The sequence below is a fragment of the Coccomyxa subellipsoidea genome (assembly GCF_000258705.1).
Source record: "Coccomyxa subellipsoidea C-169, whole genome shotgun sequence".
In the NCBI taxonomy this organism is placed as follows: domain Eukaryota; kingdom Viridiplantae; phylum Chlorophyta; class Trebouxiophyceae; family Coccomyxaceae; genus Coccomyxa; species Coccomyxa subellipsoidea.
In genome coordinates this window covers 514,527-529,045 of record NW_005178025.1, presented here as the reverse complement: position 1 = coordinate 529,045, position 14,519 = coordinate 514,527, and the positions used below count along the sequence as shown (strand labels likewise).

General features: G+C 51.4%; 2 protein-coding genes across 2 annotated transcripts; one reads left to right on the top strand and one right to left on the bottom strand.

Moving 5' to 3' along the window:
* Positions 1–150: 150 nt before the first annotated feature.
* On the bottom strand, positions 151–3,012 carry COCSUDRAFT_44474 (DUF618-domain-containing protein; the record flags this gene model as incomplete). The annotated part of the gene is made up of 7 exons (XM_005644105.1): positions 151–279; positions 702–802; positions 1,641–1,749; positions 1,933–2,070; positions 2,272–2,420; positions 2,627–2,747; positions 2,872–3,012. 7 exons carry the CDS (start codon positions 3,010–3,012, stop codon positions 151–153), a joined length of 888 nt encoding a protein of 295 aa, XP_005644162.1.
* Positions 3,013–4,283: 1,271 nt separating this feature from the next.
* COCSUDRAFT_44473 (Dor1-domain-containing protein) lies at positions 4,284–14,049 on the top strand (the record flags this gene model as incomplete). The annotated part of the gene is made up of 18 exons (XM_005644104.1): positions 4,284–4,331; positions 4,573–4,771; positions 5,120–5,256; positions 5,735–5,829; positions 6,284–6,529; positions 6,994–7,180; positions 7,589–7,703; positions 7,992–8,116; positions 8,448–8,621; positions 10,085–10,198; positions 10,433–10,486; positions 10,705–10,775; positions 11,043–11,197; positions 12,483–12,667; positions 12,769–12,882; positions 13,139–13,219; positions 13,470–13,540; positions 13,905–14,049. The coding sequence occupies 18 exons, from the start codon at positions 4,284–4,286 to the stop codon at positions 14,047–14,049; spliced, it is 2,316 nt and encodes a 771-aa protein (XP_005644161.1).
* Positions 14,050–14,519: the final 470 nt, after the last annotated feature.

Below are 14,519 nucleotides of genomic sequence, written 5' to 3'. Positions count from 1 at the left end.
CACATGTGCTTTAGCATGCATGCGATTTTCACAATAGCTCGACTAGCACTTTCACTCCCCTGATGATATTTGCTGAAGCGCTTACACATGCATCAGCCATTGCAAGCAAAATCCCCAAAGGCAGACACTAGGCAGATCATCAAGGAAACCCTAGAATTCAAGGGACCCTTGCTCTGGGTCATACTCGTCGTCATCTGCTGGAGCACTGGGCTCGGGGGCGTGCCCTTCCCCCGGCTTCGCCAAAGCCTCTACATGGCGACCAATCTCGCGTTGCTGATCCTGTGGACAGTAGACGACACACATTCAGCCATCAGACAACACATGCTCATCCCAAGCAGTCTGCTCTGTCCATAGACAACCCGGGCAAAATTAGGCTCTACAGCCACAAAGGCCAAAGGTAGAAGGCATAAGGCAATCACTCTCGTCTTACAGTCATTGCATGAGGGTCTCTGATCCTTTTGCTGCGCATGGGGCCAAGAGAAGCTCACATGCTGATCATGGGCAACTAAGCAGTACAGCGAGTGGCCGCTGCATGCTATGTAATCATGCCTTGAGGCACCATTCTACGTCCTCTTAACTGCAGGACCCAGCTGTGATCAGATAAGGACATGCGTGTGTCCTGTGACCTGCACAAGGTCATGCTGATTTAAATGCCGCATGGCTCGCGCCTGCGTGATCGCTGTCCCTAGGAAACCACGCACCCTGGGCAGCGTCGCGAGCAATTCCAGCAGCCGCGCAGCGCCGCCACTGGCCGCCAATTTCTCGGCCATTGCCGACGCTCCAATCGCGCCCGGGGACGCCCCTGCAGACCCAGCGACAAATTACTCACATGTTTCACTTTTTCCCCCAATGGGTTTTATCTGATTAGCTTTGAACCCGGCTGGCGGGGAGCAAAAATAAATACAGCACACCGCTCCCATGGTTGAGAGCATCTTGCTGGGATCTGGTGTGTCCATCAAGGGGTAGGATTTGTGGCAGCCTTTGCCAGCAGGTTGTCTGCAGATGCACACTACCTCTGGCAGGAACAACGTGTAATTAGGATACTAAGGTACCTAAGTAGCACTTGTATACATAGAAAGGCTTGTCCACATGGTTGCCCACAATTGTTGTACGATATGTTTTTATGCCTCGACTCAAGATTTAGTTGCTCTGACAAGTTTTCATGGCATTCGGTCACGAAATATCTTGTCCTCATCACTTGTATCAAGCCTGTTCAGTAGTCCAGACTCTTAGCCAATGCAGATTGAGAGGCGCGCCTGCTGCGCTGGTGCTGGGCTCTTCGGGGTCCCATGCATCATTCATGTGCGCCTCAGCAGTTGGGCTGTACTCCTCGTCCATCTCAGCTGCACGCGCGCAACACACATTGCTCATTCTTTGAGATCTGTAGCCGGATGTTGTGTGCTCTTGAGACGTCCCTTCACAGCGCAGCATTATGAGTGACACATCATGGATGTTCAAAACTTTATCCCATGCTTAGACATCTTGTCGCTAAGGGGAATCCAGAAGCCAGCAATCCAGAGGCTGAAGTGCACTTGGCATTCTATGCTGACTGTTGCAATACTTGCGCGCAGTGCGAAACATAGGTGACATGTCCTAGAAATTGATGACTCCTTGGAGTGGTACCAGAGAGGCTGGCTCACCAAGGGGTGCCTGTGGACTGTCATGGCCGGCTGACATGTGGGCAGTGAACTGTTGTAGCTGCTTCCCACATGCGTGCATCTGTGCCTGCACCCTCTGCTTCCCCTCCTCCTGTTATACCCCCAACTCAGCATCAGACTTGCCCACTTCATCAGGTAAATTCCGGCCCACTGACACCCTAGAATTGTGGCACCTTCAGCCCAAAGAAGATCAATTTTTCTATCGAGGATCCTTGCTCTGGGTCACTCACGTGTATGCTACTGGAAAAGTGAGAGTTAGCATGCTCAGCAGTACCTGCTGCTGCAACATGGTGTTGAGAAGGTCGATGACTTGCTGGCGCGCAGCAGCTTCCGCCTCCAGAGATGCTGCGTACTCGCTTAGCAGCTGCTGGCCAGCTTCCAGCTCGCTCTGGTTTCCCTGCTGCAGCAGATCCTGCCAAAGCAAGAAACATTGTCTGCAAGGGAAGCAGTTGAATTGACAAGGACAACATTGTAGCTAAGCACTGAATTTGCCATCAAAAGTTTTAGCCCATCCACAAGCCACGCATGAGCTCTGTATAAAATCTTTCCCTGCAAACAAGTGCCTTGGTAAGCATCCTCCAGGGCCCACACCAGGGCTCGAGCGGGTGCTCACCCCTCGAAGCGATTTGGAGCAGGTCTCTGCAAGGGTCCCATTGTGCGCAGCCGCACTGTTTGCCTCTACCAGTGACGCTGCCAGCGGCTCCAGCTGCGCGTACCTTCCCTCTCCCCCGCTCCTGCCATTCATGGCGACCGGAGAAGCGCCTGCGAAATGTGCCAGGTACTCATTGATTGCCGATATGGTGCAGAGGACGAGAGAGAGAAGCAAATGAATATTGCAAAGCGGATAACCACCTGAGCTGTGTGTTCTAGGTTGTGTTGTAAACACGTACAGGTCTTAAAAGAATGCAGCGGAGCTAAAGGGGTGCCCTGACACTACCAAGGGGGTCAGCTTGTCATGAGGCATGCACCTGCTGCCTTGCGTGGGGTCTCAGCTGCGGCTACCATCTCCTTCAAGGGCTTGACACCGGACAGACCGAAGACCTTCCTGTCATCCCAGATCGCTATCAATCGCTCCACAGACTTTTGCACCTACGCCATGGTGAAGCATTGATGTGGGGCGCCACGTGCGTGCTTCTGCGCGTTGCCTTTGCACAGAAGTGGGCAAGTGAGCAAAGACAGCTTGCATCTTTCACGTTCAGTTGGCACTGCACACCTTGGCATCTCCATGTTTCAGCAAGTGATGCACGGGGCGCGGCAGTGTGTGGTAGAACTCATTGACGAACTCTGGGCCCTTCTTGCGCGAGTTCTGCAGAATGTCATTGGCCAGATACATGAGACATAGCTTCTTCTGCATGTTTGGTGCCCTCACAAACTCGCTCTCCCAGGTCTGCACCACCTTCCTGGCATCCTGGCACAGCAGAAAAGCAGATCTTACTTGCTGTCAAAGCACACTGCAAAAAGAAATTATCATGCAGAGACAAAGAAAAGTTAAATTACAATCAGGGAAACCCCACGTAGTAAGTTCCTTCCTTTAGGTGAACGACTAGATGCTCTCATCGGAGCCTTCAAGCCGATGTATGCATGTGCCAGATGCAGCTGACTTCCTTCTAAGTATGTATGATGCACTATTATATGTATCCTCAGGAAAATCTATCACAGCAATCTATCAGACACCTGCGAAACTTGACGATCCTCTCACCTTGCGATAGAAGGTGCACCAAGACGAAACCGTCTCGATGCTTTGCTGTGTGTTATTAAGCTTCCCCAGCTTATCTACAAGACTCGATTGATTGAACCCTGCCATCTATATGTGCACTGCGTCCCCTGAGGTATTAGTTGGCGCAAGGTGTCAGATGGACTACTCCATGCATACGGTAGCCTGCCGCGCTAATTTCCTTGCTCACGCGTCCTGATTACTTACAGAAGGCTATAATATATCCGCTATATGTTCGCAAATGATGGACCCTCTCCGGATGCATGCATGCGAAACTCAAAAACCCCTTCCAAAAACCTGCAGAAGCTCCATCTGGGCAAGAACACATGCATCCAATGTGAAGTCTCTCACAGCGCCAATAACATGCATATGGACTGCATTTGTTGTTCAGCTTGTCAGGTATCTGCGTCGCGAGTGCGCCTCTTCCATGTTCTTCTCTATTTCCAATCCAATTAGCCAATTGATTATGATGTCTTGTTAGAAAGTTCCCCACCCAAGGGGTCTTGGCAGCGGAGCAGGATGACATCACTTGATTCCTACACACCGAGATCGCAGCATGCATCTGATAGTCAGCCTTCAACATCGTCTGCTGCTTTCAGCCATCCTGGCAAAGCAGCTTTACCACCACGCTCAACGTCAGGATCGCAATCAATGTCAGCAGCGTACAGTCGCACAGCATCTCTGGCCATGTCACCTCGTCGCAGAGGCTCGTCCATGAGTGCTGCCCAGTCCCTTGCTGCAGGCGCTGAGAGAGAACAAGCGGAAGCTTACTTCTCGGATTTACTCTCTTACAGGCAAGCCCGCAGACTATTGATACATTGTTAATCATATCATGCCAAATCACACCATTGTGTGGCTGATCAGAGAGGTTTTATCGGATTGAGCCCAACATCTTGGATTATAAGCCAAGCATGCTTGGATGCTCCGCCCATACTCTGGTCCAATGGCTTGTCTGGCATGTGCTGATGCAGTCTTGAGCGCCTGAGCAAGGAGCCGGAGCTGTTGAGAGCTGATCAGGAACAACTTCGGCGGCAAGCCCAGGTCAGTGATGCCTGGCTTCACAGTCACAGGCCCGACCCTGACCAGGATTTCTGTCTCTCAGGGGACTCACATTCACGTGTGTGAAGTGGTGAACGTGTGCACTCCAGTTCCTCAAGCAAAGGCAATGCTCATGCAGCCTAAGCTCATCTCTGCGCACAGGAAGCAACAAAGACGCACTACAGAGCATTCATAGCAGCAGCAGAGGGGTTGGAGACCACTCGCGCTGAGCTGGAGGGAGTCAGCTGCCACCTGGACGCACTGGCCTCGGATCTGCCCGCCCTCACATCGGCCTGCGACACCTTCACGCAGAGCGCTGCGCAGTTTGCGAGCAAGCGCGCCGAAAACAAGCAGCTCCTCAGTGAGTACCCTGCTGCCCACATCTCCACTGATGACAACCAATGTGTCAGCCATGCGCTTCTTACTTTGAGACCTCTTGCATGCGTCTTTCATGTCTGCTTTCCATATGTTGTCCATGCTGTCAAGCACATCAACACAAGAAACATTATGTTTGTTATTCCACTACAGCATGCAGTATACACGCACTTTTAGCAAGCACATCTATTGCGCCATTCCATCGATGATCAGGTGCAGCAACACTGGCAGGATTGAGGCAGCAAGGGCAAATGTTTGCACCCTCTATCCAAGGCCAGCAGAAGGACCAATAGGTGCAAAATGTGGTAAGTTTTCTCGGCTGTGCTTGCTGCAGAGCAGCACCCGGTGCTCCTAGAGCTTTTGGAGGTGCCGCAGCTGATGGATGCATGCGTGCGCAATGGCAGCTACGATGATGCTCTCGACCTGCGAGCCTTCGTCGCAAAGATGGCCCTCCTGCACGCCGACCTCAAGGTGACCTTGCTGGGTGCCTGCTAGGAAGCATGGAACACTTCACAGGGGCAGCATGCTGGCAGAGCATCCTCCCATGCATTACCTTGCATGCACCCCACAAAGCCTTCTGTGTCACCTACATTGCTCCCTCTCTTGGAATGGTGCTGTGCCCCCACGAGCAGTAGATCCTCATTGTTTGCCTCTGTCAGAATCCCTTTGAGCCTTGTGATAAAAGATCAACAAATCCCAACAAAAGGTGTCGGCTTTGAAAGCTTGTTTCATGTTGTGTAACTGTATGTTGATGGGCGTGAGCATGGCCTGTCTGTGGCGCAGATCATTGTATTTGTTGATTGAATTGTGTGTAGAAGGGGTAGGGAACATGGCAGTGCTTCACTGCAGCTTGTCTGCAGACGCACCTTGCCTCTGACAAGAAAAGCGTGTGATGATAACGTTCAGTCATATGTCGGGGGGAGTGAAAATGGCCCGTTTTGTTGCGCAGATAGTGCAGCAGCTGGTGGCAGAGGTGGAGGCTGCCAGCGAGGCGATGCTGGCGGGGCTAATGGCGAAGCTGCGCGGGCCCATCCAGCTGCCCGAGTGCCTCCGCATCGTCGGCTGCCTGCGCCGCCTAGCACCCTTCCCCGAGGCCGAACTCAGGCGCAGGCGCGCATCTTGCTCCCTTCCCCTTCGTCAGCTATCCCAATTCCTCGCGAATTGCGATTGACGTACTTGTGTCCCCTATTTAGTCGGGGCTGGTGCTAGCGCAAGCCTCCCTGACGGGCTCCTGCTTGAACTATCTGTTGAGTGAGAGTGTTCATAGTGACCTTGCACAATGGAATTGGCAAGGGATGCCTTGTGATTGGCATGCGATGCTGTGGATTTGGCATGGAAATTGAGATGTTATATCGTGACACGCCTGCAGACCACCAGCTCAGGCAGCCCTACATTGCCTCACTTTGGACACGCTCTGACTTTCTATGAGACGAGCATTTTCAACCACCGCTTAATTTCTGGCCTCGCTGACTCAGCGTCATGATCTGCCCAAGCGCAGGTTCCTGCAGTGCCGCGAGGAGTGGCTGGCGGAGCTTGTGCGCGAGTTGGACGACTCCAACGTGTACGAGTATGTCAAGCGGCTGACGGATGTGCACCGGCTGCAGCTCTTCGACGTGGTCATGCAGTTCCGCGCCATCTTCAGCGATGACTCATCGCCCCAGGAGACCGTGGCCTCTGCCGGCGCTCAGGGGGCAGCCGACCCCAGCGATGGCGGCGCCGTCTACAGCTGGGCCCAGCACCGCCTGTACGCGATTCCTCCCTTACCCTAGCCTTTCTAATTTTTTTGGTGACCCCTGCCCTTCTGACAGTCTAGAGCGTGGGATGTCCAGTGCTGCTGGCCTCTCGACAGAGCCCAAGTGAACTGTTCACAGGCCAGAGTTCGCCACATATGACGTGGCGCTGCTTGGCCACTTTGTTGAGGGTCATGTTTCATGCAGTGGGGTCTGCCCTGAGAACGACCACAGGAAGGGGTGACCAGTGGGCACAACTGACGCCATGCTCAGCTTCTTTATATCCAGTAGTACAGTACTCAGCATCTCGGATCCAACAGCATCTGTTCTAATTCTCTAATAACATCTTCGGTGCCATCCTTGGACGGCATAGTACAATGCATGCCACAGTCATCCACAAACCTATAATTTCAACGTTTGATCCCTGCACGCCAGCAGAACATCTGTCCTAAACAACACTGGTGTGGTGCATTTGCAGGGTGTTCTACCTGGAGACGTTGACGGGGGTGTTGCCGCGCATCGGTGAGGGGGGCAGCCTGGCGAGCGTGCTGGAGCACTGCATGTACTGCGGCATGAGCCTGGGCCGAGTGGGGCTCGACTTCCGCGGCCTCCTCGTGCCCCTCTTTGAGGCCCAGGTCCTGCGCCTTTACGCCAACTCTGTCAAGGTGCGCCGTGCCCTTCTCACTGTTCCACCCTGGGTGCTAATACCAGTAATTCGCGTTCTTTCCTTTTCACACCCCCTTCCTGCCAAAGGCAAGGTGCCTCTGCAGGCGACTCGTGGTAAAGGCTGCCAAATACCCTACCCCTCGATAGACTCGCCAGATCCAAGCAAGACCTAGTCAACAAAATCTGCATGATCCAGTCATGCATGACCCAGTCAACGAAATTTGCATGATTTGCACTGGGAAAGGCCGTCCACCCGGCAAGGATATTTCTTGGTGTTGAGGATTGAAATTGTTCTCCCGGAATTGCTGTATTCAAATGTTCCGATCCTTCTTGCCAACAGAGCATATGTGATATAGATCAAGAATGAGATTACGCACAGTAGTGAAGGTGATGATATTTTGCGTCAGGCGGCGACGGACATGTTTGTAATGCTGCTGGATGTGCACAAGTGGGTGGCCATGCCAGCTGTCGCCGCCAGGGCGCGCCAGGCTGGCAGCACAGCAGACGCCTCCACCCCCAAAGGTGTTCCTCACTAAGCATCCTTGCCCCCATCTAGCCCACAGCGCATCTGATACGTAATGATCGTGCATGTCCAACATCCTGCATGCGTAGTGCTGTCTTTTTATGACTTAAAAAAGCACATATAAACCGCAAGGTAGCCCTTCCTTCTTTCTTGGCGCTCGTACTGCCTTTTATGTTTCTGGACTCTCCCTGGATTACAAGTGTTATGGCCGGCTGTCAAGCTGCCACAGGAAGCAACACCGCTGTGACAAGGTTGTGCGAAATGATTGGTTGAGGGGTGCACTGCAGGAGAGGAGAATGCAGGGCCCCCCTATGCACTGCTGGAGCATGCACCACTGGCGGTCCTGACAAACGGCCTCTTGGCCGCATTCAATGAGCTGCGACACTGCGCGCCGCTGTCGCTGTGCAACTCAGTTGCGGCCATTCTCCAGGCAAGATATCTTGATGCCTTGATACCCTGAAAAGAGCGCGTACCTAATCCTGCCTGTCTTTGAGCCTGGGGACAAGCTGTGGAATTTAAATGTACGATGTTTTCCTTGGCATCCAAGCCCCTAAACATGTGTTCTAAATTGAAGCAAGGCATCTGATCCATACATCTTGTAGCCCAGACCTAGAAGATGAGGAGGTTCTACTGCCATGTTTTGCACGGCGCAAGGTGCTTCTTCTGCTTTTCACTCTAGGCGTATGTAAGACAAATTTTCACAGCAAGCGCAGGGCTCATTGAGCAGTCGTGTGGGTCATCAGGAGGCGTTGGAGGGAGCAGTGCGCGTGATGGCGCACTACAGGGCGACTCGAGCGCTGGAGGACAGTTATTCGGAGCATTTTGAGGCGGCCTGCGCGGCCATGACCGGCAGTGTCGTGCCCTACATAGCCGCCTGCTTTTCGCGCATCTATCCCGGCCAGGGGAAGTCAATCGATGTGCGCAAGGCCTCGGCTGCGCTGAATGCGCCGCCGCCGGCTCCCGTGGAAGAGACAATGCCCCAACCAGCGTCACCTGAGATATCAGCGCTGACATCAGCGTGAGCGCTGAGTTGTTCGGAGGGTATTGGAGAGGGGACTGATGAGCGTCTATACTTGACTTGGATGCTCCTTTCTCTAGAGCATTGCATGAATGTAAATATTCTGAAGAGGCTGAACACACACTGTCACAGATAAAGGCGACACAACTGGCAGAGATGCAGAGGCCTCTTGAGGCGAGACTCTCGGAGAAATCGTGCTCCTGAGCGCATGTAGGTACAGTGAGTAGCTAATCATTGCTGATGGTACAATTATAATACACGGAAGAACAGAAATATGGATATACCCATGTGAAAAGCGCACTGATTGGGGTACTTTCCTAGTATATACTTGCACTCTGATCATCAGATTTTCTTCACAAGCGCTTGTTCGCCATGCATGTCAAAGACCCAAATAAGGCACTTCTATACATTCATGTCTCAAAAGTATGAGACGCAGCTGCTTTTCACTGTTGGTCTACCGAGAATCAGATGGCATCTTGTAGAGACTATGCAGGATCTAGGTGTTGAGGTTCAAACTGATGATTGACAGCTGGAAACTGGCAGGCTCACAAACGGGTGTCACATGATGTGGCCCACCGGCCAAAATAACGCCAATCCAAATAGTTGCCGAACTCCTTCTGCGGTTGATCCTGCGTGATTCACTGCGTGATCCCCAGCAGAAAGACTTTTCTACAGAACTGATCCACACAGATCTGAAACTCTCACCCACCTCCTCACAACGACCTGGACACAGTGTGGATCTCAAATGCCATAGAGTAGTCTGGTAATAGTCGTTATCTACTGCTTGATGTTGTATCCCAGACCTACTTGCGCTTGTGCGCAATTACGGTCTGAACTACGGAACCACTGCAACGAAGCGATGATAAAGCATGGATTCAGCATCACCTTTCTGCAAAAAAAATACATGCATAACATCTAAGAGACTGTGAAATAGACGACTGTGTCATACTGTGGTTAAATGGGAGGCACAAGTGGCTCTTCCCAGTGCATTTTAGTGTTTTGATGGAGCATTGGAAACTCAAGACAGAGTTGCGGCTGGTGTCAGTTCTCTTCTGTTGGTCAGATATATTCTAAAATGTCAGAAGAGAAGGATAAAGCCACCCTTGAAGCAGCAAATTTAAAGAAAACTCTTGTGAAGGGTGGGGAAAGTGCCTACGTTACAGCCACAAAAGTCTTGAGTGGCTTCAGAGATTTCGTGCTCCGAGGGAATGTGGTTGACCTTGCAGTTGCCATTGTTATTGGCACAGCTTTCACTGCAGTCGTGCAAGCATTGGTGCGCACCTGTTGCTGAGCATCTTGACCCATACTCTGAACTGATCGAGAAATTGGGTTGCTCACCTTCTGCGACATTGTGCCTTGTAGGTCCGCGACATCATAACTCCCCTCATTGCGGCAATATGGGGAGGTTCGAATTTCTCACAGTTGTACTTCACAGTCAACAACTCCAGATTCCTGTATGGAGACTTCATCAACCAGGTAAGTCAGAAGACTGTGTGTAATTCAGACATGTAAATCTCCTTCTCGATTCTTGCTCGTCACTCTGCTTCTTGCATTCCTGCCACACCAAGCACGAACCTGTTCAATAAGTTGTTGCAGTCCTGGAGCGCCTCCTAGGTTTTGCTGTGTGCAAGAGAGGGATTATACCGCCCGATCTGTTCCTGCCTGCATGCTTTCTGGAAAAACTTGATGAAAACATGGTGTGCCTCGCAGTGTCTTACATTCCTCATCATCTGTGCGGTGGTCTACTTCATCATAGTGGTTCCTGTGAGCGCCATAATCGACACACTCATGGTGAATCTGCTCTTTCCAGTCCATCCTTTGCATTGTTGACTGTGCATAAATAGCCCAGAATCGCTGGTGTTTCTGTTTCTGGATGTCCACTTGCTCCTTGAGGCGTTCTACAGCACATCCATTTGGCAGATCAACCGATTAGCAAGGTCTTCGTTGAATGCTGAGAGGGACACCTTTCATGCGTACTGCAGCCCAAGGCTCCAAAGGTGAAGTGCCCAGAGTGCTTGGAGGAGATCATCAAGGGGGCAATCAGATGCAAATGGTGAGCACCTGCACCTGCCACTCCTTCTCACTCAGACATGAGCTCAACAAGAGCCAAACTGCATTCCTGTTATTGCTGCTACTGCAACGAAATGTCAATGCCAAAAACACATCTGGACGTGGGCCTCCCTGCAAAGAACATCTCGCTTGTGTGGCAGTCCATATCGGTATTGGAGTACATGCATGTGCCTGCGCTCGTGAGTACTGTACTCAATGTATGTTCACATGTGCAAGTACAGCAGAGGGAGCATGTGGTTCGGTGCTGCAGGTGCACTTCCCACATCGACCCTGCAGATGCACTGCCGGTGCCGAATCAGAAGGAGGTACCAGTGAAACCTGGTGATCCGGCGCCGGTGCCGGCCGAGCGCCAAGCAGCTGCCGAGAAGCCGACGCCAGCTGCCACGCCGACTGCGGCAGCTGCTGGTGCGCTGCCGGCAGCTGCTGAGCAGCCACAGGGGTTGCTGACAAACAATACAGCAACTGGGACCTCTGGTCTGACAAATGAGAAGAAGAGGACAGGCGACAACAATGTATGAGACTTTGACTAGCATGATGACATGTCATGTGTCTGTGCTCAGCATAGACTCAGCCTCAGGCTGAGTCAACGAAGTTCCATGCAATGTTCATTATGACGGGCAAAACTGCAATTAAATCCTTGCTTAGCAGGCTGGAACTTCCACCGGTGCCACCAGTGATATGTACCAGATATACCAGCCTGGTCTGAGACCGGTATACCAGATATATCGCCACGATCACCAGTCTAAAACCGGCAACGTTCCATGTCTGCGGTTGGTACTACCAATAGTATCCACTTAATGCCTAACAAATTTGGGTTCAGTCCGCCCAATCTAGAGGAGCACCAGAGGAAATGTGTCTCATGCTTGTTATGGCCTGCCCAAATGCAAAGCGAGCTGCAAAATAGGGGCTGGGGACTCGAAACAACATGTACAGCAAATGTACTGCATGGCACGTGCACAGGTAGATGAAGAGTAGCTACTCTATAGAGACTGGAAAGTTTCCAGTGGAAACTATCTAAGCAAGTGCCTACGTGCGGACCACTCTGGATCCCCGATTTTGAAAAGTCACCCAGAGACAAATTGCTGAGGGATAAGTCAGTACCCCATGTGTGGTGATTGATTGCCCATGGGCCAGCCATGCAGTGCCAAATTTGGTGCATGAGCTATCGCATGAGCTATGGTCGACAGAGCTGCGGACACAGTCTTCTCCTCGTTCTTCCTTCAGTCGGAACACCTATTGAAGCACCTTTGCTCCTCCTCTGCCCGAGCGTCAGCTGCGACTCGCGGCAAACATCAGGTGAGAGGGTTTCCCTGTAGTACGGCTAGCTAGACACTCATTGCAAACCTACTGAACTCCGCTGCTTTGCTGTAGCAGTCGGCAAAAGCCCTCTTGCTTCCATGAATTCAGACCTGGATGCAACTACCTCTGTGATATCGGCGGTCTGCCGTAGATCGAACTATTTCAATGACAGCTTGCCCTTCCCGATGTGAGCCAAGAGAAATTAGAATCTACACCATTTCATTTCATACGAGTATATTATCTTAGGTGTCAGACAAAAGTGACTGTGGGGAGAGCAGAAGCATCGTTAAATCCCTTACTTAGATCATCGAGTCCTGATCTACTTTCGGTGAAGGGACGCTACAGTACTCAAAGATGTAAATCTGGTGCAGCGTGCTGAGCGCTGCTGCAGTGATGGCGGAGGAGAAAGTGAGCACCGTCGAGGCACCCCCCAAGCCGGGATTCCTGAAGAAAACCAGGACATCTGGCACCAAGGTCCTCACAGGTTTCCGAGACTTCATCTTACGCGGCAATGTCGTGGACCTGGCCGTTGCAATCGTTGTCGGCACGGCCTTCACAGCTGTCGTCAAGGCGCTGGTGGGTCTCAGCTCGCTCGACAACTCATGTGCAAACACCAAGGATGCTTATGGTAATGCCTGGAAGCCTGTATTTTGTGACACTGGTTGTCTGCTATGCAGGTCTCGGACCTAATCACCCCGCTGATAGCAGCGATCTGGGGCGGTTCCTACTTTGGAGACCTCTATTTCACAATCAATTACTCCAAGTTCCTGTATGGTGACTTCCTCAACCAGGTGACCACCTCTAGTCCTCTGAGCAGTCCATTACTTGCTTTTTTAATTTCTCAGCAACTTCATTTGACTGACAAAGCACGAAGAAGCTGCCTTCATCTTTGTCAGCAGTAATGCAGGACCGATGTTATCATTTGCTATGGGAAGCTTGCTTGCATGGGCAGCATGCAAGCCACATGTGACGGTAGCAAAACTCATGGAGACTGCTACTAGACAACGTGACCAGAAATTGCTGAGATGTATGTTCCTTCCAATGCAGGTCCTTACTTTCATCATCATATGCCTTGTGGTCTACTTCATCATCGTGCTCCCCATGAATGCAGCGCTGAACCGGCTGTATGTGAGTACCCCGATCAGCCTGCAATTCTCTATGCTTTTGTCTGCCTGTGCCATTTGTGCTTGCCTGCTATCATACAGCTGATTGATCTGACTGCAATCTGATCAGCTCACCTTCTCCAAGATACTTTGCCCTGATCTGCAGTGTGCAAATTTTGTGGGAGGTCCCTGCTAGCCATTTTCCTGGCAACCAGCGCTCAGCTAATATATCCACAGTCAGATATTGACGGTGACATTTTTTTGTTGGGTTGCAGCCCAAGGCGCCAAAGGTGAAGTGCCCCGAGTGCCTGGAGGAGATCATCAAGGGGGCCACCCGATGCAAGTGGTGAGCCTACATTTAAAATCAAATCATGAACATGAAGGATATCTCATAATCGCAAGCAAGCAAGCGCTTGTACACACGGTGTAGCTCGAGCATGCTTGGAGTTAGCAGTCTTGCCGCACTAGTTTGAAGTCCTTTGGCTGGCATGTGCAAGCTGTGATCTCTGCAAGGGCTGCTGCACGCTCCGTTTTGTCTGCAATGAGGAGTGAGAAGCACCCGTCGCCTGAGCGCCGCTTGCACGACTGTTGAAAGTTTCTCGGAGAGTGTCCTGAGTGTACCTGATTGTCTCAGAGAAATTCAAGTTGTGTATACCTCACCGTGTGTAACTCACTGTCACAAAACATTTCAAAAATTGTGTGCGCAACAGGTGCACTACGCAAATCCATCCTGCTGCAACTCTGCCAGTGCCTAATCAGGACGAGGTAGCAGTGAAGGTAGGAGAGACTCCCCCGGTGCCAGCGGAGAGGCAGGCAGCGGCTAACAAGCCAATCCCAAACGATGAGAAGGTGTGAGGATGGTTCTGAGACCCTTTTGCCATTGATCTGAGAACTGATTAATTACAGGATGTTCGGATACCTGGACATGTACTTGGTACTAACAGGATACTGTATCCTGGCTCTTCAGAGTGTTGCATGCCTTCGAAGGTGTCATGTTCTATACTCTTCTGCAAATGCTCCGTGCAATTGGCTGCTTATTCAATTTCAGGAAAGAGTCTGAAAGCACTGTCCTTGCAACGATTCATTCTTTTGAGTACAAATGAGGACAGCAAGAGAAATTGCTGATCAACAAAGCCAGCTTAGCTGGCTTATTTGACCGCAAGTCTCAATGATCATGGGTTCCTTCTAGGTGTATTGCAGGAGATCCTGCATGTCACTAGTGTTTGGCTTGACTGTGTCAGGCAGGACACCGTTTTAGGGAACACGATTTGAATTGGTATTAGTCTGTGTGGTTTAGAATTGCTCTTCTTTGTGTTCAGAGACTG